General features: G+C 48.9%; 3 protein-coding genes across 5 annotated transcripts; 1 reads left to right on the top strand and 2 right to left on the bottom strand.

The window, feature by feature from the left end:
- Positions 1 to 2,125: 2,125 nt before the first annotated feature.
- Positions 2,126 to 6,957, top strand: LOC135257915 (zinc-binding protein A33-like). The gene is made up of 7 exons (XM_064341131.1): positions 2,126 to 3,244; positions 4,015 to 4,110; positions 4,196 to 4,426; positions 5,356 to 5,378; positions 5,569 to 5,572; positions 5,650 to 5,854; positions 6,422 to 6,957. The coding sequence occupies exons 1-7, from the start codon at positions 2,840 to 2,842 to the stop codon at positions 6,952 to 6,954; spliced, it is 1,497 nt and encodes a 498-aa protein (XP_064197201.1). The 5' UTR covers positions 2,126 to 2,839; the 3' UTR covers positions 6,955 to 6,957.
- Positions 6,958 to 8,473: 1,516 nt separating this feature from the next.
- LOC135257814 (sphingosine 1-phosphate receptor 1-like) lies at positions 8,474 to 13,305 on the bottom strand. 2 transcript variants are annotated; one of them, XM_064340970.1, is made up of 3 exons: positions 13,101 to 13,305; positions 12,507 to 12,561; positions 8,474 to 11,518 (listed from the first exon to the last, which is right to left on the bottom strand). In XM_064340970.1, exon 3 carries the CDS (start codon positions 11,347 to 11,349, stop codon positions 10,213 to 10,215), a length of 1,137 nt encoding a protein of 378 aa, XP_064197040.1. In that variant the 5' UTR covers positions 11,350 to 11,518; positions 12,507 to 12,561; positions 13,101 to 13,305; the 3' UTR covers positions 8,474 to 10,212. The 2 variants fall into 2 exon arrangements, with proteins under 2 accessions (XP_064197040.1, XP_064197041.1); XM_064340971.1 differs by lacking the exon at positions 12,507 to 12,561.
- An 843-nt stretch (positions 13,306 to 14,148) lies between these two features.
- On the bottom strand, positions 14,149 to 23,458 carry zgc:110366 (uncharacterized protein LOC550476 homolog). 2 transcript variants are annotated; one of them, XM_064340979.1, is made up of 8 exons: positions 23,283 to 23,458; positions 20,942 to 21,190; positions 19,656 to 19,757; positions 19,323 to 19,414; positions 17,621 to 17,803; positions 17,401 to 17,460; positions 15,925 to 16,025; positions 14,149 to 15,282 (listed from the first exon to the last, which is right to left on the bottom strand). In XM_064340979.1, the coding sequence occupies exons 1-7, from the start codon at positions 23,347 to 23,349 to the stop codon at positions 15,930 to 15,932; spliced, it is 849 nt and encodes a 282-aa protein (XP_064197049.1). In that variant the 5' UTR covers positions 23,350 to 23,458; the 3' UTR covers positions 14,149 to 15,282; positions 15,925 to 15,929. The 2 variants fall into 2 exon arrangements, with proteins under 2 accessions (XP_064197049.1, XP_064197048.1); XM_064340978.1 differs by lacking the exon at positions 15,925 to 16,025.
- Between the last annotated feature and the right edge of the window lie 250 nt (positions 23,459 to 23,708).

The following is a 23,708-nucleotide window of genomic DNA, read 5'->3' as shown; positions in this document are numbered from 1 at the left end:
GGAGTGTGTTTACTGGGGCCGGTCGGGGAAACGCCTTGGCTCGCTAGGCCTGGCCTGAGTCCCGTTCTCCCCAGCTGCCCACGCCTCCTCTGGGTGCATCTGTGTCCCTCAGCTGGGCTTCCTGTGTCAGGGAGACTGTTCCTCTTATCGATTCGGGGGCTGCGGGTAACTTCACGGACTGAGAGTTTTGCGCAGCGAAATGACATCTGAGTTTCAACCCTTTGTGAGCATCTTTTCGTCTTTTCCCTAAACGGACAACTCCCGGGATTGGGCCGCTTCGCCCGCTACACAGAGCGCCTCCTCCTGCCTGAGGAGCATTCTGAGAGGACCCAGTTTCACCTCCTCCCCTCTCCTGAGTCACACGTTGTTCTGGGTCAGCCCTGGCTCCCTCAGCATGGTCCTGCCACTGCCTGGGCTAACGGCCCTATTGGACGCTGGGGATGTGATTGACAGGCTACCCCACTGTCCGTCAATACGGCTGCGTGTGCTGTCTCTCTTCTCCCGTGTCTGTAGTGTGTATGTTATGTGTGCTGTCTCTCTTCTCCCGTGTCTGTAGTGTGTATGTTATGTGTGCTGTCTCTCTTCTCCCGTGTCTGTAGTGTGTATGTTATGTGTGCTGTCTCTCTTCTCCCGTGTCTGTAGTGTGTATGTTATGTGTGCTGTCTCTCTTCTTCCGTGTCTGTAGTGTGTATGTTATGTGTGCTGTCTCTCTTCTCCCGTGTCTGTAGTGTGTATGTTATGTGTGCTGTCTCTCTGCTCCCGTGTCTGTAGTGTGTATGTTATGTGTGCTGTCTCTCTTCTCCCGTGTCTGTAGTGTGTATGTTATGTGTGCTGTCTCTCTTCTTCCGTGTCTGTAGTGTGTATGTTATGTGTGCTGTCTCTCTTCTCCGTGTCTGTAGTGTGTATGTTATGTGTGCTGTCTCTCTTCTCCCGTGTCTGTAGTGTGTATGTTATGTGTGCTGTCTCTCTTCTCCCGTGTCTGTAGTGTGTATGTTATGTGTGCTGTCTCTCTTCTCCCGTGTCTGTAGTGTGTATGTTATGTGTGCTGTCTCTCTTCTCCCGTGTCTGTAGTGTGTATGTTATGTGTGCTGTCTCTCTTCTCCGTGTCTGTAGTGTGTATGTTATGTGTGCTGTCTCTCTTCTCCCGTGTCTGTAGTGTGTATGTTATGTGTGCTGTCTCTCTTCTCCCGTGTCTGTAGTGTGTATGTTATGTGTGCTGTCTCTCTTCTCCCGTGTCTGTAGTGTGTATGTTATGTGTGCTGTCTCTCTTCTCCCGTGTCTGTAGTGTGTATGTTATGTGTGCTGTCTCTCTTCTCCCGTGTCTGTAGTGTGTATGTTATGTGTGCTGTCTCTCTTCTCCCGTGTCTGTAGTGTGTATGTTATGTGTGCTGTCTCTCTTCTCCCGTGTCTGTAGTGTGTATGTTATGTGTGCTGTCTCTCTTCTCCCGTGTCTGTAGTGTGTATGTTATGTGTGCTGTCTCTCTTCTCCCGTGTCTGTAGTGTGTATGTTATGTGTGCTGTCTCTCTTCTCCTGTGTCTGTAGTGTGTATGTTATGTGTGCTGTCTCTCTTCTCCCGTGTCTGTAGTGTGTATGTTATGTGTGCTGTCTCTCTTCTCCCGTGTCTGTAGTGTGTATGTTATGTGTGCTGTCTCTCTTCTCCCGTGTCTGTAGTGTGTATGTTATGTGTGCTGTCTCTCTTCTCCGTGTCTGTAGTGTGTATGTTATGTGTGCTGTCTCTCTTCTCCCGTGTCTGTAGTGTGTATGTTATGTGTGCTGTCTCTCTTCTCCCGTGTCTGTAGTGTGTATGTTATGTGTGCTGTCTCTCTTCTCCCGTGTCTGTAGTGTGTATGTTATGTGTGCTGTCTCTCTTCTCCCGTGTCTGTAGTGTGTATGTTCCTGCTGGTGCAGCAGCTCCTGTTGGTTTTGTTGCTCTGTGTTTAGTGAAGCTCTGCTTTATTCCCGGCTCTGGGTCCCGTGTGTCTGCGCTTGGTTCTGTACTCTGCCAGCCGCGTCACTGCCAGCCTGGGCAGGACAACAGCCCCCGCCCACACCCCCCCCCCTCTCGAATTAGGCCCTCTGCCTGCACCCTCGCCACCCCCCCCACCCCCCCCCACTCTCTCACCTCTGCACTCCTTACTCTCTCACCCCTCACCCCCTCGCTCTCTCAATCCCTCACCCCTTCTCTCTCACCCTCTCACCTCCATTAGTCTCATCAGTGCTGTAGATGAGCTATTCTAAAGCACAGCTCTCTCCTTTAGCTTCATCAGTGCTGTAGATGAGCGATTCTAAAGCACAGCTCTCTCCATTACCTCAATAAATGAGGATATTATAAAGAGGAATGGATTTTAGATTTCAGGCTCTGTGTTTGAATCCTGTTTGTAAGGGAGGGTGTGTGCTTGTGATTAGCTGGGGAATTAGATTCCATTTGGATTAACACACACGAGAGAGGACTGACACAGAACCTGAAGAACAGGGCTGGTGTAGAACTGCTGGCAGATCAGCCAATCAAACCTCAGTGGTACAATGCTGCTCCCTGTGCTGTCTCTGATAATCAGGTGTGTCTAACAGGAAGAGGGAAGTACAGTTTCTCACACACAGGCGCTTCAGTTACACTGGGGATTTTATGATATGAATTCACTGAATATTTATCAAAAATTGTGGAATTTCTAAAGATATTGATAAGGAATTAAAACAGGCAGGGAAGAACAGAGATTTGCGATTAATTTGAAGTCTGTCTTTTTTAATCTGCAGTTTTTGTATAACAGCAATAAGTAAAAGTGAAACTAAACTACAGAATAAGCAGAAGTCATTACTGAGCTCAGAACAGACTGAGACAGAATGGCGTCTGGATCTTCTCTCCTGGAAGAGGAGCTCTCCTGTCCTGTGTGCTCTGAAATCTTCAGGGATCCTGTTGTCCTGAGTTGCAGTCACAGCTTCTGTAAGGCCTGTCTGCAGCAGTACTGGGAACAGAAGGGATCTCAGGAGTGCCCAGTGTGCAGGAGAAGATCTTCAAGGGAACTACCTCCCGGTAACCTGTCTCTGAGGAATACCTGTGAGGCGTTCTTAAAGGAGAGAAGTCAGAGAGCTAAAGCAGGATCTGAAGTGCTCTGCAGTCTGCACAGTGAGAAACTCAAGCTCTTCTGTTTAGTGGATCAAATACCCGTCTGTGTGATCTGCCAAACTTCAAGAAAACATGCAAACCACGAACTGCTACCAGTTCAGGAGGCAGCAGAAGAGTATAAGGTAACTGATTTATAATAGAATTTAGACTTTTACCATTTATTTAAATTAATTTATGTTTGGAAATTAAATTTCATTTTAAAAGTCATTGCAAAAGACGATTGCAATTGCGCAGATTTTTAGGCTTTGTAGTGCTGTCATCTACTGAGGCCATGCTGAACTTTAAAATGTTTTTCATAAATATAATTAATATTAAATATTACTATTTTTCATTATTTAGAATTTTGTATGAAATAGTGCATATCTAAAGGGTTATGAGCTAAAGATATAAACAATTTTAGTTTTCAGGTTTTGCATGTTTGAGCCCATGACTATGTGTCACATGACTGACAGAGAGACAGGAGGGAGGGGCAGGAGTGTGGAGACATTCTCAGAGCTGTGCTAGGGAGCAGTGCTCAGCATGGGACAGTAGGGGGTCAAAGTTCATGCCTCAGATATATGTGTCTGACACAATGTGGCCTTAGAGGGCAGATCACTGTTAATGTGTCAAATGTAACTCTAAAGATACAGCATATCAAACTTGAGACATTATCATTTAAAAATGTTTTTAAATTGAACTTTTTTGTAAAAATAATATTTATATAGGCAATGCAACAGAGGCAATGCACTGATATGTGTCAGTGAACACATTGTTTTTACACAAGCTGTGGCCTGAGTCTCCATTCTGGCTCCCCTCTGTCTGAGCAGGGGCTCTTGTGCTGTCTGTGCAGGCAGTGAAGTTTACTGTTGGTCTGTTTCCTCAGTAAAGTGTGAACTCTGTCATTTCTTTCCAGGAGAAACTCAGGACTGCACTGGCTCCACTGCAGGAGAAGCTAAAAGCCTTTAATGCAGTGAAACTAATCTGTGATCAAACAGCAGAGCACATCAAGGTACTGTACTGAGGCCTTTAAATCACAGTGTTGAAAATGCAGCAGTGGATTGTGCTGAAATGATGGTGAATAATGTTTATTCCAGAGCCAGGCCCAGCACACAGAGAGACAGATAAAGATGGAGTTTGAGAAACTTCAGCAGTTCCTAAAAGATGAAGAGGCATCCAAGATTGCTGCACTGAGGGAAGAAGAGGAGCAGAAGAGTCAGATGATGAAGGAGAAGATTGAGAAGATGACAGAAGAGATATCAGCCCTTTCAGAACAAATCAGAGCCATAGAACAGGAGCTGGGAGCTGAAGACGTCTCATTCCTGCAGGTAAGACCTGTTCACTCTGTGTCTGCAGGACTCTATACAAACTGCTGTTAATGCTCACACACATTCATTTATAGAATATTAATAATATCCTTGCATTTATATAGCACCTTTCCAAATGCTCAAAGTGCTTTACAGTGAGGGGGAACTCACCTCACCCACCACCGATGTGTAGCACACACTGAGGTGATGCACGGCAGCCATTTTGCGCCCGAAAGCTCACTACATATTAGCGAAGGTGGAGAGGGAGAGAGCATATTTTAGCCAATTAAGTCAGGGGATGATTTGGTGACAAGTTTTGCGAGAGCCAGATCTGGGATTTTGCCAGAACACTGGGAACCCCATACTTTTAGTGATAAGTGTCATGGGATCTTTAATGACCACAGTGAGTCAGGACCTCAGTTTAATGTTTCATCCGAAAGACGGCATCTCCTACAGCACAGTGTCCCCGTCACTGCACTGGGGCATTGGGGTTTATTTGACCAGAGGGAAGATTGCCCCCTGCTGGCCCACCAACACCACTTCCAGCAGCAACTCAGTATTCCCTGGTGGTCTCCCATCCAAGTACTAACCAAGCCCACACTTGCTTAGCTTCAGCCAGTCGGCAGGAGCAGAGCGCATAGAATTTATTTAGAGAATATAGTATTCTCTAAACCACCTTTAAATGTAAACTTGCTAATATTATCAAATCTATTCAAAGCTTATCAAGCAGTAGAATTACAGTCTCCTTTTTGCAGGCAAAGTTTGTTTACAAGTTTCTCATCATTTTAGATCCACTCACTGTACACATACTTAACTATGATGAAGCAGCACATTTATTTTTCTGTGTCATGTGTCATATCTAAAGCTTGTTCAGCAACATACAGTCAGATATTACTGTGTTTTATCTACAGTATTGGCTACATTGATAATAATTCACTCTCTTATTTCAGAGCTACAAGGACACACAAAACAGGTAAGAAACTCCATCCTCTCTCTTCAGGTTAAATATCTAAAGTAGTTTATTAGCACTGTAGTGTTCTATCAGTGAGGTACTGTGGAATGTGTTTGCAATGTTTCTCTCTATAATAAATACTGCAGCATTAATAATGACTGAAAGCAGTCCCCCCCCCCCCCCCATGCTCCTGTGAGTGTGTGTCCCTCAGTGGGGTCGGGCTGCTTCATATCTGGCAGCCAGTGGGGCTGTGTGGCAGAACGCTGGGAGGGATGGAGCCATTTTCTTATAGAATGAAGATCTGATGTTGCTGCTGATAATCTTCTATGGTAATGAAGCCACGCCCACAGCACAAGTGACTCCTGAATATTATTGCAGAGCCCAGTGCACACTGGCGGATCCAGAGAAGGTCTCAGGAGCGCTGATTGATGTGGCCAAGCACCTGGGCAATCTGAAGTACAGAGTGTGGGAGAAGATGCTGGGGACTGTTCAATACAGTGAGTACTGGGGACAGGGAGCTCCACATTGTCACTGTACAGGGGGAATCTTCAGCATCCTTTCCACAAGCTGATAAAGCCAGTCAGAGTCATATTGGTCCTGTCTGTGTAAGAGCCCTGGAGTGAAGAGACTGAGCACCAGTCCTTAATCTCACTGATGCTCATAATAAAATGCTGCTTTCAGAGTGATACTGTATTTAAGTGGAAGGAGAGGAGCTGCACAGATACTGGCAGGCTTTGAACCCTCTTACAATAATTATATAGATGAACATATATATGCAACATATGACTTGTCAAATACTATTAGCTTTTAGTTCTGGTGCTTCTCTCACACATGTATCTGAGGCTATAATGGCTGTTTTTGTAAAACTCAGTTTATATCATTAGGAGCCCATTGTGTCTGACGGTTTCCTTTGTGCAGATCAGTACTGACTTCACTTCTTTCCTCAAAGGCATTTAGCAGAAGCTCTTATCCAGAGTGACTTACACAGCTTTTTACACCGCATTTACATTGTATCCAATGATACAGCTGGATATTTACTGACGTCTCATTCTCTGTCCCTTCAGCTCCTGTGACTCTGGACCCAAACACAGCACATCCCAACCTCTCACTGTCTGAGGATCTGACCAGTGTGAGATGCACTGTTGAGTGCCAGCAGGTTCCTGATAATCCAGAGAGATTTGAGTGGCGGTGTGTGCTGGGCTCTGAGGGATTCAGCTCAGGGAGACACTGCTGGGATGTAGAAGTGGGGGATGGAGTTTACTGGTTGGTGGGTGTGGCTAAAGAGTCCATCAGCAGGAATGGGGCTGCGGATAGGAGCCCAGCAGCAGGAGTGTGGGGTATATGGCGGGGCTCTCGGCGTTATGAAGCCCTGACCTCCCCACCTACAGTCCTCACTGTGCGGAGGGAACCCCAGAGGGTCAGAGTGCAGCTGGACTGGAACAGGGGGGAGGTGTCATTCTCTGACCCCAGTGACAACACTCCTCTCTACACTTTTAAACACTCCTTCACTGAGAGAGTGTTTCCATTCTTCTATTCTTCTTTCACATGGACCTGTGCACTGAAGGTGTCCAATGTATCCCCCAGGATTTCACTGTAGGCAGGGGGGTGACAGGCCGGTGGAGCGGGGGGCAAGTTTTGTGGGGTGATGGTGCTGCTGCGATCGTGTTTAGTTGGGGGCACGATGATTTATTCATTATTTATTCCCTTTGTTTGGCACCCCCCCCACTCCCATTTCCTAATGAAACACTGAAAAAAGGATGCAAAAGACAATAAAATATATCAGTTTAACATTGTTAATGAGCTGGCTGAAATAGAGTTGTTTAAATCCTGCTCTGTGAATGGAATATTTAGGATTTCTGCTATCCAGTGGAGATGGCTAACTTTAGCTTTGAATTAGTTAGGCTGGTCTCCATGGTTTGTAGGGACGGTCCTGAAGCCAGGCCAGCTTCCACACAGACTCCCGGTGTTCTGACTGCTTGGCTGCACCTGTGTCCTTCACAGTGGCTTCTGTGACTGACAATCAGCAGCTTCACAGACATCAGAACAGTTCCCACTGTCTCCATTCTACCCTCATCTCATCTACATGGAAGAAGGATGAGATGCTCATCTCACAGTTTTTTGGTGTTAGCTCCTCTTAGTCGCTGATCACCTTTGACGTTTAATACAAACATGTGCCTGTAAAATATAATTATAAATTCTCTATTATTTCTCATGTAAATACTAACATTTTATAGAGTTCAATAATGCCAATTTTTTTTTCTGTAACTTCACAATGTTATTTCCTACTTATTAATGTGGTATATAGTGGTGCTGTAAGTATGTTGGTTTGTGTGTAATCAGTTGAATTGTAATAAATGCACCAGTGGAGTCACTCCAGAGTGCTGCTCTTTTCCTGACCCATCACCAGTGTGTCTCCCAGGTATGTGACAGGTTTGTGAAACCCATCGAATACCAGAGGAGCTTCAGCTCACCACAGTACCCTGAGTACCAACACACACTGCCATTCCATACTACCCATCATTAATCCCTGCAACACACCCCAACACCAACACACACTGCTCATACCATACTACACATCATTAATCACTGCAACACACCCCAACACCAACACACACTGCTCATACCATACTACACATCATTAATCACTGCAACACACCACAACACAAACACACACTGCTCTTACCATACTACCCGTGCATGTCTTTGGATTGTGGGAGGAAACCAGAGTACCTGGAGGAAAGCCACGTGGACATGGGGAGAAGATACAAACTCCAGACAGAAAGGTTCTGGCTCGGACTCAAACCCATGACCTTCTTGCTATTGCAGCAGGGCTATCCACGCCACGTACGCTCAATATGGTTAATACATTAGGCATTCCCGTAGCCCTTAGCAACTAAAGACTGAGGACCCAATAGGCCATGGGGCAGGGTCAAAGGTGGGTCGAATCCGACTTCAAATCTCGCCTGCTGTGGAGTTGCATGTTCTCCGTGTTTGTGTGGATTCCTCCGGTACTCCGTTCTCCCACAGTCCAGAGACCTAAATTGCCCATAGTTGAGTGAATGTGTTGCCCTCAATAGATTGCGCCTGTCCAGGTGTATTCCTGCCTGTCGCCCAATGCATGCTGGGATAGGCTCCAGCACCCCCCGTGACCTTGCTCAGGATAAGCAGGTATCGATAATGGATGGATGGACAACGTTTGCAGGACCCATTAAATCAGAGACCTCAGCTCAGACAGGGAGTGTGGGGGCTGTGGGGGCACCAGTGGTTTTAATGTAGCAGACAAATGTACTATAAAATACAGCATGGCTATGAGGTGAGGATCATTCATCCAGCAACAGCCATTAGAAGCTCAGCTCCATCAGAACATCGGCAGACTGTCTGAGCCAACAGCACAGGAGCAGCAACTAAAAAGTAAAGAAACCCGAACGTAGAGCTGGCATTGCACAAAAAAACACTTCAGCCATTTTTACATTTTAATTTTATTATCATCTAATCAAACATTTCAGTGTGCCATTGGGTGGAATCCACGTGGAAAATCACGGAGAGAGGCTGAGTGGAATTGTCTCTGACATGAATGCACACACAGTCTGTTTCAGGATTGGGTGGTAGAGCTGTGTGCATTCAACACAAAATATAGAAACAACTAAATCATGGACAAAGACTGGCAGTTGGATAGATAAAATACATTCTCAAAGAGGGGTACAATTTCTGTGGGACACCTCTTTCAACAACACATTTTAGAGTTTCTATAATGTCTATATTTTTAGAAATGCTTGTACAACAAGCGCTGTGCTACACAAATACTTGTATTGAACAGTTTTGCTCATTTTTATCATAAAAATAATACTGATTAATCTGATCTTCAAATACATGTAGAAAGTGCTCCTCCTATGTCAGATTTATTTAACAATGGAAAGACCAATCTTTCAGCTTGGAAAACAAAATTAAATATCTGTGGGATGTTCAGGTGGGACTGATGAAATTGTGGGATTGCGTAGTTGCGGCAATGTAGAATAATGAGCAAGGAACTGGGCCTGTGACCTAAAGGTTGCAGGATCGATTTCTGGATAGGACACTGCAGTTGTACCCTTGAGCAAGGCATATAACATGCAAGGCACATAACCGCTGCATCAGTATATATGTATATAAGTCAATAAGTATATCAGTATATAAGTCTGTGGCCATGGTCGTCTCCCAGAAAAAGATGGTTTGCCCTCTTCGAGTAAGGGAGGAGTAACTGCCCCAGGTGGAGGAGTTCAAGGGATTCGGAGATTGACGGTCGTCCAGGTGCAGCGGCCGCAGTAATGCATTTTATCGGACGGTGGGGGTGAAGAAGGAACTGAGCCGAAAGGCAAAGCTCTCGATTTACCAGTCGATCTTCGTCCCTACTCTCAACTATGTTCACGAGCTATGGGTAGTGAGCGAAAGAGTGAGATCGCGAATACAAGGGGCAAAAATGGGGTTTTTCCGTAGGGTGGCAGGGCTTACTCTCCTTGATAGGGTGAGGAGCTCAGCTATCCGGGAGGACCTCAGAGTAGAACCGCCGCTCCTCCGCATTGAGAGGAGCCAGCTGAGGTGGTTTGGGCATCTGATAAAGATGCCTCCTGGGCGCCTCCCTCTGGAGGTGTTCTGGGCGCGGCCACCGAGGAGGAGACCCAGGGGCAGACCTAGGACACGCTGGAGGGATTATATCCACCGGCTGGCCTGGGAGCACCTGGGGATCCACCGGGAGGAGTTAGCGTAAGTTGCTGGAGAGGGACGTCTGGGCTGCTCTGCGTGCCCTGTTGCCACGGCGACCAACCCTGATCTGGACCAAGCGGTTGGAGAATGGCCAGACGGAAGGAGGAGAGCACGGCTAGGAGGAAGCGGACGACACCACATTCCCGAAGGACCCGGCGGTTTCCCGGGGCGAAGACTCCGCCTCCTCCCGGTTGGGGTGGGAGGAGTCACCCGAGCGGCTGCGGGTGAACTCAGCGGCGAAGAAGGGGGGTTTGGCCTTGAGGGCGGGGCGCTGAAAGCGACAGGCTCCGCCCCCCGTGAGCACGCGCAGGAAGGCTTGGCGCATCTCCGTGCTGGTCAGCGTGTACAGCAGCGGGTTCATGGCCGAGTTGAGCACGGCCAGCGCCAGGAACCACTCAGCCTTGTACAGGATGGCGCACTGCCGCGTCTCGCAGGCCACGTCCAGCAGCAGCAGCAGGAAGAGCGGAGCCCAGCAGGCGATGAAGCAGCTCAGCACCACGATCACCGTCCTCAGCAGAGCCAGTGACCTCTCCGAGCTCCGCCCACCGCCCCCGCCGCGGCCCCCGGCCCCGCCGTCGGGCGCCTGGTGGGAGAGCATTTGGCGGCTGCGCGTGCGCACCAGGGCGTACACGCGCGCGTAGAGGGCCACGATGGCCAGGAGGATGACGCTGAAGACGGTGGTGCAGAAGAGGATGTAGGTCTTGTGGTAGAGAGGCAGGACGGTGGAGCAGCTGGGCATGGCCTCGATGCAGTTCCAGCCCAGAACGGGCAGCCCCCCCAGCACTGCTGCCACGCCCCAGCAGCCGCTGATGAGCAGGAACACCCGGCAGGTCTTGCCGCCGCTGCGCGGCTTCATCCTCAGCATGGTCAGGTGGCGCTCGGTGGCGATGGCCAGCAGGCTGAAGACGGAGGCGGCCAGAGCCATGAACATGCTGCCCTCACGGAGGAACCACTGGGCGGGGCTCAGCCGGTACGTGTTCGCCCCCGACAGCAGGATGTTGGCGGTATACACCACGCCGGCCAGCAGGTCGGACAGCGCCAGGTTGCCGATGAAGTAGTACGTGGGCTTGTGGAACTTCTTGGTCCGCCAGATGGTGACCAGAACCAGCAGGTTCTCCAGGACGATGAGGCAGCAGACGATGATGAAGACGACGGAGTCGGCCTTCAGTCCTGAATCCGGCTCCGCCTTGCGCAGTTTCCCCGTGAAATTGTAGTGCCGGGCGATCAGGTCCGAGTACATCGAGTCGGCCATGACCTCGTCCCGCCGCAAATCCCTCGCTCAGACAGCAGGGGGCGCTCGCGACCAGCCCAAGGATGAGAGCCTGAATTCTCTGTTGCTTGCAATCTCTCGCTGGTCATTTAGAAAATCTTTACAAGGAAACAGCTGGCACCACACGCGTGTGGCCAACATCACGAGGAACCTGGGGGGGGGGGAGTGCATAAATTAGGCAAGCCACTTAAATAAAACCTTAAGTCCAGTGAAATCATTTCCACATGTAATACGTAAATGATGCTCCTGCCACTTTGGTGTGGGTAAGGCAAGCTATGTTTAAAATTCCTAAGCACTGCCCCTTCTCTGGATGCAGAGAAAGCAGTACACTTTTTTCCTTTCCCAAAAATGAAGAGTCCTACAAGAAATGGGTTTTATTTCTGGAGCTCACAGGCACTGCAATATTACAATAACTGGTACAGTTAGTATTTGCAGTGCCAATTTTCACCCGGGACTTGTCACAGAATGTGGTGGATCGGTAAGTCAGCCTACTGTTAGCTAGCAACAATTAAACAGCTTTCAAGACATGTGGAATCAAAGACATGTGGAATCATTAATTAATGTTAACAATAACATTCGTTAATGCCGATTCATGTGACCTTATTGTAAAGTGTCACCATGTAAGGTAATGCAACGAAGTATTAAGAAGGCAATCAATAGTCACTTCTGGGGAATATAACCACAAGGTCAATCCAGTTTCCTGGACCTTTAATTTTGATATATTTTTAGTTTTTCCTGCCTAAACTACAACATCAGATTTCTCCATAAAATATAGCCTATGCAATAGCTCGTGGCTAAAAAATGTTCGGTAAGCTTAATGCACTTTAGTACAGCAATAATTTGTGCAATTATGAATAAAACCTTAAAATAACTTAATAAAAAATTTGCTCGAGTGAACCGCCGCGCAAAGAAAGTAATCCACCTCCCCGCTTTCTTGAGAATGCCTCCAGCACAGTCTTTTGCAAAACAACTCACTTTCTTTTTCTTTCATCGCGTCTATCAGAACACCACACAGGTCTGCATTCATTTTCCCAAACGAATAAGAGGGGAAAACTTTCACTGCGGCTTTCAGTTTCATGCGCGTGCGCATTCAGCAGCACTCTATGGGGTTCTAGAGCGGCTTATATATTTATACATACCTTCATAAGCGGCCAGTAAAATAAAAAAAATCGTTGTGGAAAGTGGTAACGACAACTGTAAAAAAAAAAAAAAAAAAAAAAAACATCTGTAGGCTATTTTTCATAAATCGCACATGTAATTTAAGATGGCAGATACAACGCGACGCTTACCGTTTGGCCAGAGACATGGTTATTTTTATTTTATTATGTGTAAGAATCCCGATGGTCTGAACGCATTCCATACACCTTAACCTAAAGCCGAAGTTACAAAAGTTCTGAAAGCGGCGGGGGCCAGCTCAATAGAATATTTATATTTTCTGTTGGATAGCTGCATGAAATGGCTCTACAAAGACTGTAAATGGGCAGTGTGACAGCAGAGTTTAAATTATATAAACCAATTGGCTTCTTATACGAAAGATATTAATATTGTGCCCGAAGACTTTATTTCATCACATGCTTATAGTGGAGAGACTACAGACGCTATGCAGTGCAATACGTTAATACAAAAAAAAGGCTACAATACGTTAATACAATTAATACGATTTTTAAAGTTGATAAAATACCCATTACATGTTGTAAAAACACTGAATCATTAGTCTAATTAAAAATCCTTACCTCCGAAGCAGATATTGACTCGCGCGCTGTCCTTATTTGGGTAAATCCTTCAGGAGCTCAAATCCATCTGGCTGTTCCCCCGATATAGGAGGCCCCCGTTTCACTGTTGCGGACCGAGATGGAACCTTTTCCGGAGATTCGGACCCGGACAAGAGCGTCACCTCTCACCAGTCTATTGAAGAATTCATAGCATTGTCCCACTCTCTCCCCCCCAACCCCCACCCCCCTCCCTTCTCCTCATTTCTCACACGCTCTCTGCCCTCCCTCTCCGTCCTTGTTTCCACACCCCACAACCCCCCCCCCCACCCCCCCCCCAATTCCCTTTTCGTCACCCTCGCTAAATATTCGTACGCCTGGTTGAGGATCTGGGAAAAACAGCAAAATAAACGGAATACCGGAGAATGCAGGGGCGATGACCTCAATAAACGTAGACCCCTTCAGCCGACAGCCCCGTGTGTGTTTCTTATTATTGATAACACAATAACTACAGAATCACATAAAAGCCACGTTTAAACTTAATTAAAAACTGAACAAACAAAACAACTTTATGGTGATCCAAATAAATATGACATTTTAAAGACCGTCTACCTTAGTCCTGGTCCCTTAAGAGAAAAAAATCACAAGAAACATTTACACGTCGCCTGAAAGTATCAGGATTTATTTGGCGGGTGCACATTCCGATATGAAAGCTGCAGGTGTGTGAATGGGTACAGGCTGTACCAGTTTCTTTTGCATTTACTCCTGCACTAAGGTCCGAACCCATCGAGGGTTCACTGCCGCTTCAGTGGCAATCAATTTTAAAACGTCCCTGCAGCTACTCAAATACCCGCCACACTTTGAAAGGTTTAAACATTCTTACAATCGGTTCTGGACTGAACAAAACGACTAAATAGCGGTTATTTGAAGAATGCGCTCTGTCGGATGCCTTTCGTGTACAGTGAAGACACTGCCCTTCAGAGCGCCCAAAGACACCGGCCGCTAAGGACATGTCACGTGGCACGGAAGAGGCGATAACATACAATCGTGCACAAAGACTGATGAAACTCCATTTTGTTGAAGTGATTTCATGTACCGTTTTATTTTTATAAAAGCTACAGTAACAAAGCACACAGAAAATATCTGTCGCGTTTCACCCCTGAGAGCAGCGTCAATTCATTTCCACACAGCGCACTCTCACAAAGGCACAGAGGTCAAAGGTCAACTGCAGGTGCAGCACAGGTACTACACGTAAAATCCATTTTGATTCATGAAACCAATTGCAATTCAAATTTTCAGAATTGGAAAATGCAGGCATTGTCTTGCTGAGGTTTTTTTTAATTTATATTATTCTCTATCAAATTTGAATGGAACTCACATCCACCCCAGAAGTTACCTGGTCTTGTAAGCAGAGGGTTTCAGGCTCGAACCCCGGCTGGTACATTCTCACCACATCATACACTCACGCAAAGGCCACTGGATCAGAATAACTCCTGGTAAAACATGCAGCTCCATAAATAGATCAACAGTTAAACATGTGTAACAGCCTTCGCAGACGAGATCACTCACAATGAATATAAAAAAACCAACAAAGCAACATTTTCAGCGTTAAAACTCCAATTACGTGTATTCCACGCCCTGGCTTTCGTACGCTTCATCTCATCTGACCTTGTGCAAACTGACAGAGTTGCCCTGACACCGAGCTTCCCGCTGAGCTGAGCTGCCCGTGGTCGGTGTGTCTGGTTTTTTCAGAGATCTCTCCCTTTACGTCCTCATACGTATCGTTCTCATACGTTATTGGTGAAACGACTCACTAACAGATGTGGAATATTCCGGTATTTTATAAAAACTCTCCTCACTCTCGAAAACAAATGACTATAAAATGGAGCAGTGAGGTTTGGGGGGTGGGGTGGGGGGGAGGGGGGGGACTGCCGTCCCTGAAAAGCAGGTTTACCAGCAGCAGAGACGACGCTGTTTCTAGGTTGTCCTGGCAGGTGACTGGTTGTCTCTGGGTCAGGGGTTAATCCCTCTGCCAGGTGATTGGCTGTCTCTGGGTCAGTGGTTATCCCCTCTGCCAGGTGATTGGCTGTCTCTGGGTCAGTGGTTATCCATTCCAGAGAGGGTACGTGAGGTTGATCAGCTTCCTGTTAGTGTGTAGACTCCTGACCTGATCCATGTCTTCCTGCAGCAGTGAGAACCCAAAGACCTACAAAGAGAGAGCCAATCAAAGCACAGGTCTGCACTCAGCCAATCAAGAGAGAGAACTGCAGGTACAGAGCCAGTCAGATTAGAGACCTGCAGACACAGAGCCAATCAGAGGAGAGGCCATCTGACACACAGAGCCAAACAGATGAGAGACTTGCAGACACAGAGACAATCAGCAGAGAGACCTGCAAACACAGAGCCAATCAGAGGAATGACCTGCAGAAACACAGCCAATCAGAGGAATGATCTGCAGAAACACAGCCAATCAGAGGAATGAGCTGCAGAAACACAGCCAACCAGAGGAATGACTAGCAGAAACACAGCCAATCAGAGGAATAAGCTGCAGAAACACAGCCAATAAGAGGAATAAGCTGCAGAAACAGAGCCAATTGGAGGAATGGGCCACAGAAACAGAGCCAATCAGAGGATCCCTAAATGAATCCCCATGACATGCATAATACAGGGAGAAATGTAACAGTACCTTCATCATTGTCATCATCACTATCATAACCAGAGACTGAGTCTCACTGACCCAGGACAGAGGGAGTAAAACAAGGAGGGAGAGGGAGGAGAAAGAGCTTGTGTGTGTGTGTGTGTGTGTGAGAGAGAGAGAGACAGGGGTGGGGGGGGGAGTTTCAGACACCTGTGTCACATCACATGCGTGGGGTCCCATCCCACGTGTCTCCCATCATGCAGTGCGGTTAGTGCCGCCGCGTCATCCGGCTCCAGGCAGAACGCAAACACCTGGGACAGGAGAGAGCGAGACACAGGGACACGTGTTTCTGGGACTGCCCTCTCCTGGTTTGCCTCCTATCTTGCAGATCGGTCCTCCCAGGTCACCTGGGTGGGGTCTGCCTCTGCTCCTCACTCCCTTATTACAGGAGTCCCGCAGGGATCTGTCCTGGGCCCTCTGCTGTTCTCCACTTACACCAAATCTTTTGGTTCAGTCATTAAGTCACACGGCTTCTCTTAGCACTGTTATGCTGATGATACACAACTCTTCTTCTCTTTCCCTCCCTCTGCCATACTGGCCAATGAGAGAATAATCTGCCTGCCTGGCTGACATCTCAACTCCTCTGAAGCTCAACCTCAACAAGACTGTGCTGCTGTTCATCCCCTGTAAGACCTCTCTACTACGGAAGCTCTCAATCACTGTCGATGGCACCACAGTGACTGCCTCTCACTCTGCAAAGAGCCTGGGGGTGGTCCTGGATGACCAGCTGGACCTCAAGGAGCCTATGGTTACTGTGTGAACTGGACTTTAATGTGTTCATAGTTATGAATAACTGTACAAAATGAGTAATGCACCTTATCGGACCTGTGTTTTGTAGCTGTTCCAATGACCTTCGGTATGCACTCACTGTAAGTCGCTTTGGATAAAAGCCTCTGCCAAATAAATGTAATATAATGTAATGTGAAGGGTTAAGAGGACCATGCAGCTAGTGCAGGCGCGCAGATTTCATGTTAACTGGCTGTAATGACTCCAGACTGGCTGCCATGCAGGTGAGAGAGACTGGAATCAGCAGCGGGGGTGGAGTTAATCAGTCTGAACAGAAACATGCTGCTAGCAGGAGAACACAGTCTCACCATCAGACAGAGCACACACGCACGGCATGCAGTGTTACAGCAGGTAGAGTATTAGCTCTTTCAGGCAACCAATAACAAATACAGCTCTTTTGATTGGCTGTGTTATCTCATTAAAGCATCCAACAACCCATGCAGCTTTCTGGTTGGCTGTACGACAATCAAAAACTCAGACAGCTGGTGCAGCTCTCTGATTGGCTGTATTACCACATTAAGCATCCAACAGCACATGCAGCGCTCTGATTGGCTGTAATAGCTCATTGATATATCCAGTAACAGGCACAACCCACTGATTGGCCGTCTAACTGAATCGCATGCTGCGTGGTGTCTGTTTTGAGTCCAAAGTTTCTGCCAGTAAAATGACCTCACTTTGCACTTTGAGTGATGAAGGAACGTGATCACTGCATTAGCCTCTAGAGCGCCCCCTCTGGCTGACAGGGTGCCTGCAGTCTGTTCCAGCTGCACACCATGCTGTCTGTGACTGCGCAGCTCAGCAGGTGGGCTGCAGGGTCAGAGGCACGCCTGTCTTGCTCACCTGGCAGTTCTCCTTGATCCTGTCCTTCTTGGTGGACTTTGGGATGGTTACGATGCCGTTCTGGAGTAGGGCACACAGGTGGAAGAGAATGGACCAGGTGAGAGCACGGTCACCACAGCAACCACCCCACACTGTGTGTACCTGTGTGTCCTGTACCTGAATATATGTGACTGTACCTGTATTTAATGTACCTGTATGTATGTAATGCACCTGGACACACCTGTATGCTCCAGCGGATGCAGATCTGGGCGGGGGTGCGTCCGTACTTGGCTGCCAGGCGCTGGATTTGGGGGTGGGAGAGGGCCTCCCCCTTAGCCAGGGGGCAGTAGCCCTGGAAGACGATGCCCTGGTCCCGACAGTACTGCACCAGCCCCCAGGGCTGCTGGAAGGGGTGGAACTCCACCTGCGCGAAGGGGGGGGGGGGGAAGCAGGGAAACATCCCAGGTTTAATAACACAGATCTCCATTTCACTGTGAAACCTGCCCTGTGAACAAGATCTCAATGTGTGTGTGTGAGTGCATGTGGAATGAATGAAAGTGTGTGTGTGTGCAGGTGTGTGAGTGTGCGTGTGCACGCACATGTATGTATGTGTATTAGTGCATTGTGGAAATGAGAGGGCTTGCTGTGGCAACCTGGTGCAGGGCCTGGTCTCCATGTGTGTCTCTGAGCAGGCTAGAGCAGTGCATTGTGGGAATGAGAGGGCTTGCTGTGGCAGCCTGGTGCAGGGCCTGGTCTCCATGTGTGTCTCTGAGCAGGCTAGAGCAGTGCATTGTGGGAATGAGAGGGCTTGCTGTGGCAGCCTGGCGCAGGGCCTGGTCTCCATGTGTGTCTCTGAGCAGGCTAGAGCAGTGCATTGTGGGAATGAGAGGGCTTGCTGTGGCAGCCTGGCGCAGGGCCTGGTCTCCATGTGTGTCTCTGAGCAGGCTAGAGCAGTGCATTGTGGGAATGAGAGGGCTTGCTGTGGCAGCCTGGCGCAGGGCCTGGTCTCCATGGTGCAGGGGGAATTATGCAGGACTCTGCCACAGAGCAACATCCAGGCGGAAATCGCCTTTGTTCCCTAACTCACAGCACCCCCCTCCCTGCACCCCTTTTCCCTCGCACCCGTCCTTTCACTGTCAGGGTTGGGGGGCCCCGCCAGGTCACCGCCCCCCTCCCCCCCTCAACCTCCCCATTGGCCAGGGGAGAAACAGACCCCCTTAAATCATTTGACACCACATCATTCGGCCCTTACCTCATTCTTTTTGGATTTGGGTCTGGGACACTTTCAATATGCTCCTCTGTCTAGCTGTTCTTTTAAAAACCCTTTAATCCCCTTTAAATGGCAGTTTTGTTTTGTTGTTTTGTGGCCAGTGGGTGATGCTCTCTCTCACAGCACCAGTGGGTTCTGTTCAGGATGTGTGTTTAATGTTATTTATTTCAGCCTGTTCCCAGCGTGGGAATCCCCTCGTGTTAAAACCAGTGAAACCAACAGAAGGTTTCGCGTCCGCCCCACACATCTCCCCGAAATGAAACACTGGGACAGGGAAGCTACTGTCTGTGAATCTGTCCCCCTGCTGATTGGCACGATGCAGCAAGAGTATAGGTCAGAGGTCAGAGTTCAGCTGGTCTGAATTCCCGCCTCCAGTGAACGTGACAGGAAGTGGGCCATACATGACAGGAAGTGAGGATGTTCTTGGAGTGTTCCTCGAACTGAACACACTTCCCAATACTTCAAGGGGCAGATCCTTACTCCCTGCCAATCATCCCACGAACCAACATCTGTCACCATAGCAACGGGAGAACACTCTAAAAATGTCCCCAGTATCGTGAGTTATTATCACTGACTCGGCTACAACTCTCCAGAAATTAGGCCCAACACACTCACACGCACACACACACACACACTCATACACTCACACACACACTCACAAACACATACACACCTGGTTGACATGGGGAATAATGCCACAGTCCTCCTTCAGCTCCTCCAGGTGAGGTATGAGAAAGTTACTCACTCCGATCGCCCGACACACACCTGAGAGAGAGAGAGAGAGAGAAAGAGTGAGTGAGAAGGAGAGAGAGGGTTGGTTTCCCCGTTTTGGTGCTGGTCATCTGGAATGGGTTGAACCTTATTCCAAATATCTGTGTCTCTGCCTGGATTAGGGTGGGCAGAGTCGAACCGATTGGCTTGCTGTGTTTGGTTACTGGAGGTGGGCGGAGTTAGACTAAGGGTTCGCTCTGTTTGGCTGTCGCAGGTTGGCGGAGGTGGACCGTACCGTCATCGTACAGTTCTTCTAGCGCTCTCCATGTTTCCGCCCGGACCTCACGGTTAGACCGCCCGGCAACCATGCTGTCCGGCCAGTGCATCAGGAACAGGTCTGAGACAGAGAGAAGGGAAACGAGGTCCAGGTCTGAGACAGAGAGAAGGGAACCGAGGTCCAGGTCTGAGACAGAGAGAAGGGAAACATGGTCCAGGTCTGAGACAGAGAGAAGGGAACTGAGGTCCAGGTCTGGGACAGAGAGAAGGGAAACAGTGTCCAGGTCTGAGACAGAGAGAAGGGAACCAAGGTCCAGGTCTGAGACAGAGAGAAGGGAACCGAGGTCCAGGTCTGAGACAGAGAGAAGGGAAACAAGGTCCAGGTCTGAGACAGAGAGAAGGGAACCGAGGTCCAGGTCTGAGACAGAGAGAAGGGAACCGAGGTCCAGGTCTGAGACAGAGAGAAGGGAAACAGTGTCCAGGTCTGAGACAGAGAGAAGGGAAACATGGTCCAGGTCTGAGACAGAGAGAAGGGAACTGAGGTCCAGGTCTGGGACAGAGAGAAGGGAAACAGTGTCCAGGTCTGAGACAGAGAGAAGGGAACCAAGGTCCAGGTCTGAGACAGGAGAGGGAACGAGGTCCAGGTCTGAGACAGAGAGAAGGGAACCGAGGTCAGGTCTGAGACAGAGAGAAGGGAAACAGTGTCAGGTCTGAGACAGAGAGAAGGGAAACATGGTCAGGTCTGAGACAGGAGAAGGGAACTGAGGTCAGGTCTGGGACAGGAGAAGGAACAGTGTCCAGGTCTGAGACGAGAGAAGGGAACCAGGTCAGGTCTGAGACAGAGAGAGGGAACGAGGTCAGGTCTGAGACGAGAGAGGGAAACAGGGTCCAGGTCTGAGATAGAGAGAAGGGAAGACAGAGAGGGGGGTGGTGTGTGTGTGTGTGTTATCTGGGGGGCAGTGTGTGTGTGTTATGTGGGGGGTGGATGTGTGGTTATCTGGGGGTGGTGTGTGTGTGTGTATCTGGGGGGCATGTGTGTGTGTGTTATTGGGGGGGTGTGTGTGTTCTGTGTTATCTGGGGGATGGTGTGTGTGTGTTATCTGGGGGGTGGTGTGTGTGTGTTATCTGGGGGGTGGTGTGTGTGTGTGTGTGGTTATCTGGGGGATGGTGTGTGTGTGTTATCTGGGGGTGGTGTGTGTGTGTTATCTGGGGGGTGCTCAGTGTGTGTGGTTATCTGGGGCTGGTGTGGCGTGTGTTATCTGGGGGGTGGTGTGTGGGTGTTATCTGGGGGGGGGGGTGTAGTACCCAGGTACTCCACCCCCAGGCGGGTGCGGGAGGCGTGGCAGGCCTGTTTGGCGGCCAGGCCTCCGTAGTCCCCGGGCCACAGCTTGGTGGTGATCCACAGGTCCTCCCGCGGGATGGCGCTCTCGCGCACGGCCACGCCCAGCTGGGCCTCGCACCCGTACCGCCGCGCCGTGTCGATATGCCGGACGCCACACTCCCGCAGGGCATACAGCACGGCATCGTGGGAATACCCACCGTCGTGAGACGTGCCTGGGAGAGGGATGGAGGGGGAGGGAGAGACAGAGGGAGAGAGGGAGAAGAGGGAGAGAGGGAGGAGAGAGGGAGGGAGGGAGAGAGAGGGAAGGGAGAGAGAGAGGGAAGGAGGGAGAGAGAGCGGGAGAGAGGGAGGAGAGAGGGAGGGAGGGAGAGAGAGGAAAGGGAGAGAGAGATATGGAGAGGGGGCAGGGGGAGGAGGAGAGAGAGAGAGAGAGAGAGGGAGGGAGGGGGGCAGGAGGGATTAAAAGAGGAAAGTAATGGAAGGGAAAGAGGACAGAAGACAGGGAAGTGGGAGACAAGGAGGAAGATGATACTCATGAACAGACACATACACACTCTCACACACACTCACTCACACACTCGGGGTGCATAAACACATTTTTATGTTGCTGCTTATATAAGCCCAGTGAGTGAGGAAGGGAGAGGGGGGGAGGGGGAGAAAGAGAGGGATGGAGGGATGGAGGGGAGGGAGAGAGAAGCGAGGATGGGGAATGGGATGAATCGGGGGGTACCCCATACGAGGGCCCCCCCATTGCCATATCGGCCCTGTGAGCCTCACGGTGGGAGCCCCCCCAACCCACCCCCCTCCTCAGCCCCAGAACATGACATCAGACTGCCTGATGAGTATCCCACACTCCACTGAGCATGCTCAGAAACCCCTCCTCTCTACAGCTCAGCCTCCAGTCTACTACAGACTTCATCATGCCATCATCCATTCATCCATGATCATTCCATCATCCTTTCATCCACTATCATCCTTCCATCAACCATCATCCTTTCATCCACTATCATTCCATCTTCCTTTCATCCACTATCATCCTTCCATCAACCATCATCCTTTCATCCACTATCATTCCATCTTCCTTTCATCCACTATCATCCTTTCATCCACCATCATCCTTCAATACACAGAGCAGTCCCCACCAGCTCTGTTTTTCTCAGTTACGGTTTTCAACAGAGCACCGTGAGAAGGCTCTGACAACACACACTGGTGTTGTTATTCTCTCTCTCTCTCTCATTCTCTCAACCTCTTAAATCTCTCCATCACACATTCATACGCACCCTCTTGCCCCCTGCCCATTCTCTCTCTCTCTAGAGCACCTCCCCCCCCCCCCCCCCCACAGTCCCAGGGGGAGCTGGCAGGGAGGAGAGAGGGAGTGACTCGATGGACAGAAGGAGAACAGGGCAGAACAGAACTGAAGTAGAAAGGGAATATGAAAGGAGAGAGGAGAAAAGAGAGAGAAGGTGGGACGACAGGCCAGCAGAAACAGATTCGCTCTGCAGAACCAGAGCCAACACCCCCCTCCTCCAAAGTGGGGGGGGGGGGGGGGGAATTGCACCGGCTGGCTGGAGCCAAACAAACCCAGGAAGCTTTCAGTCAACAAGTGTACATCTGACTATGGGAAATGTTGGGAATTAAAATGAGTCATTTAATCTCACCTGAGATTCACTGGCCGGATAAACAAACACGGACCCGACAGCCAGATTAGGGGGTATAACTGTCAAACACTTCTCTCCCTTTCTCCGTCTCTCAGTCTCTGTCTCTCTTACGAAAGGAGGCGTATCATAAATTGCCCTATAGCTCAACAAATGGTAGGAAGAGTTAAACAGAAATAGGTTTGGTGGAGCCTTGGCAACGTTCCTGATGTGCAATTTGAGTATTTAAGAAAGAAGGCGTCCTGGTCCTGCTTGCGGTGTAAATAAGAACGTAATAAATTACTGTGACATTAACTTAACCAGTCGCAGAAGCAGCCAGAGAAATGCATTTAAAGACAATATCAAATGCCTTAAGTTATTTGCCGCGTTAACGACTAATTATCATTGTTCGACATGGGAAAACGCCATATAATCCCACAACACGACTGACGGGACTGTTGGTAGCGTTTAACTGTGCGCTACAACTAGTCGTTATTTTGTTACTTTAACTGAAAACTAAATGTGTTATTTCGTCTCCGTTAAACTAGCCGAACGCTATAGGGGTACTTCAGCTAAAAGTAACCGGCCCCACGACAATGTTGCCAAATTTCCAAACGCAATGCGGACTTCTGAAAGCAGCCGGACAGCTAGCTAACTACGACCCTCTTACCTAATCCGAGTATGGGAATTTGCAGACCATTCGCCAGAGGTACCGTGGGGCACGGCGGAGACGTCATGCTACTCGGCGACTGGCGTGCAAAAGAATCTAGCTTTCTTGCTAGCTCTCTGTTATTAACTTTTCAAATACACATCTCAAACGTCCACTGAAAGCAGCTATAAAGTGTGCCCTACCGTAAACTGTCGTAAAAAGTCTGCTGCCCGTGATTTATGCGGCCAGAGCGTGTGTGAAGCACTGAACTCGTAATACGCTCTATACGGAGTGAACTGTGATTTATTCATCTCGAAAGGCAGAGCTAGACCTATGTACACAGATATTTGCAAATATGATGAATGGCAGGGATTACTTGACCGTGTATCTTAACCAGTTTCTCTGACGGTATTTGTAAAACAAATACTGCAAACAGATGTCCTAAAA

Source organism: Anguilla rostrata, chromosome 6 (genome assembly GCF_018555375.3).
Source record: "Anguilla rostrata isolate EN2019 chromosome 6, ASM1855537v3, whole genome shotgun sequence".
NCBI classification, from domain to species: domain Eukaryota; kingdom Metazoa; phylum Chordata; class Actinopteri; order Anguilliformes; family Anguillidae; genus Anguilla; species Anguilla rostrata.
The sequence above is the reverse complement of the archived record's forward strand: the minus strand, read 5'-3'. Positions and strand labels throughout refer to the sequence as shown.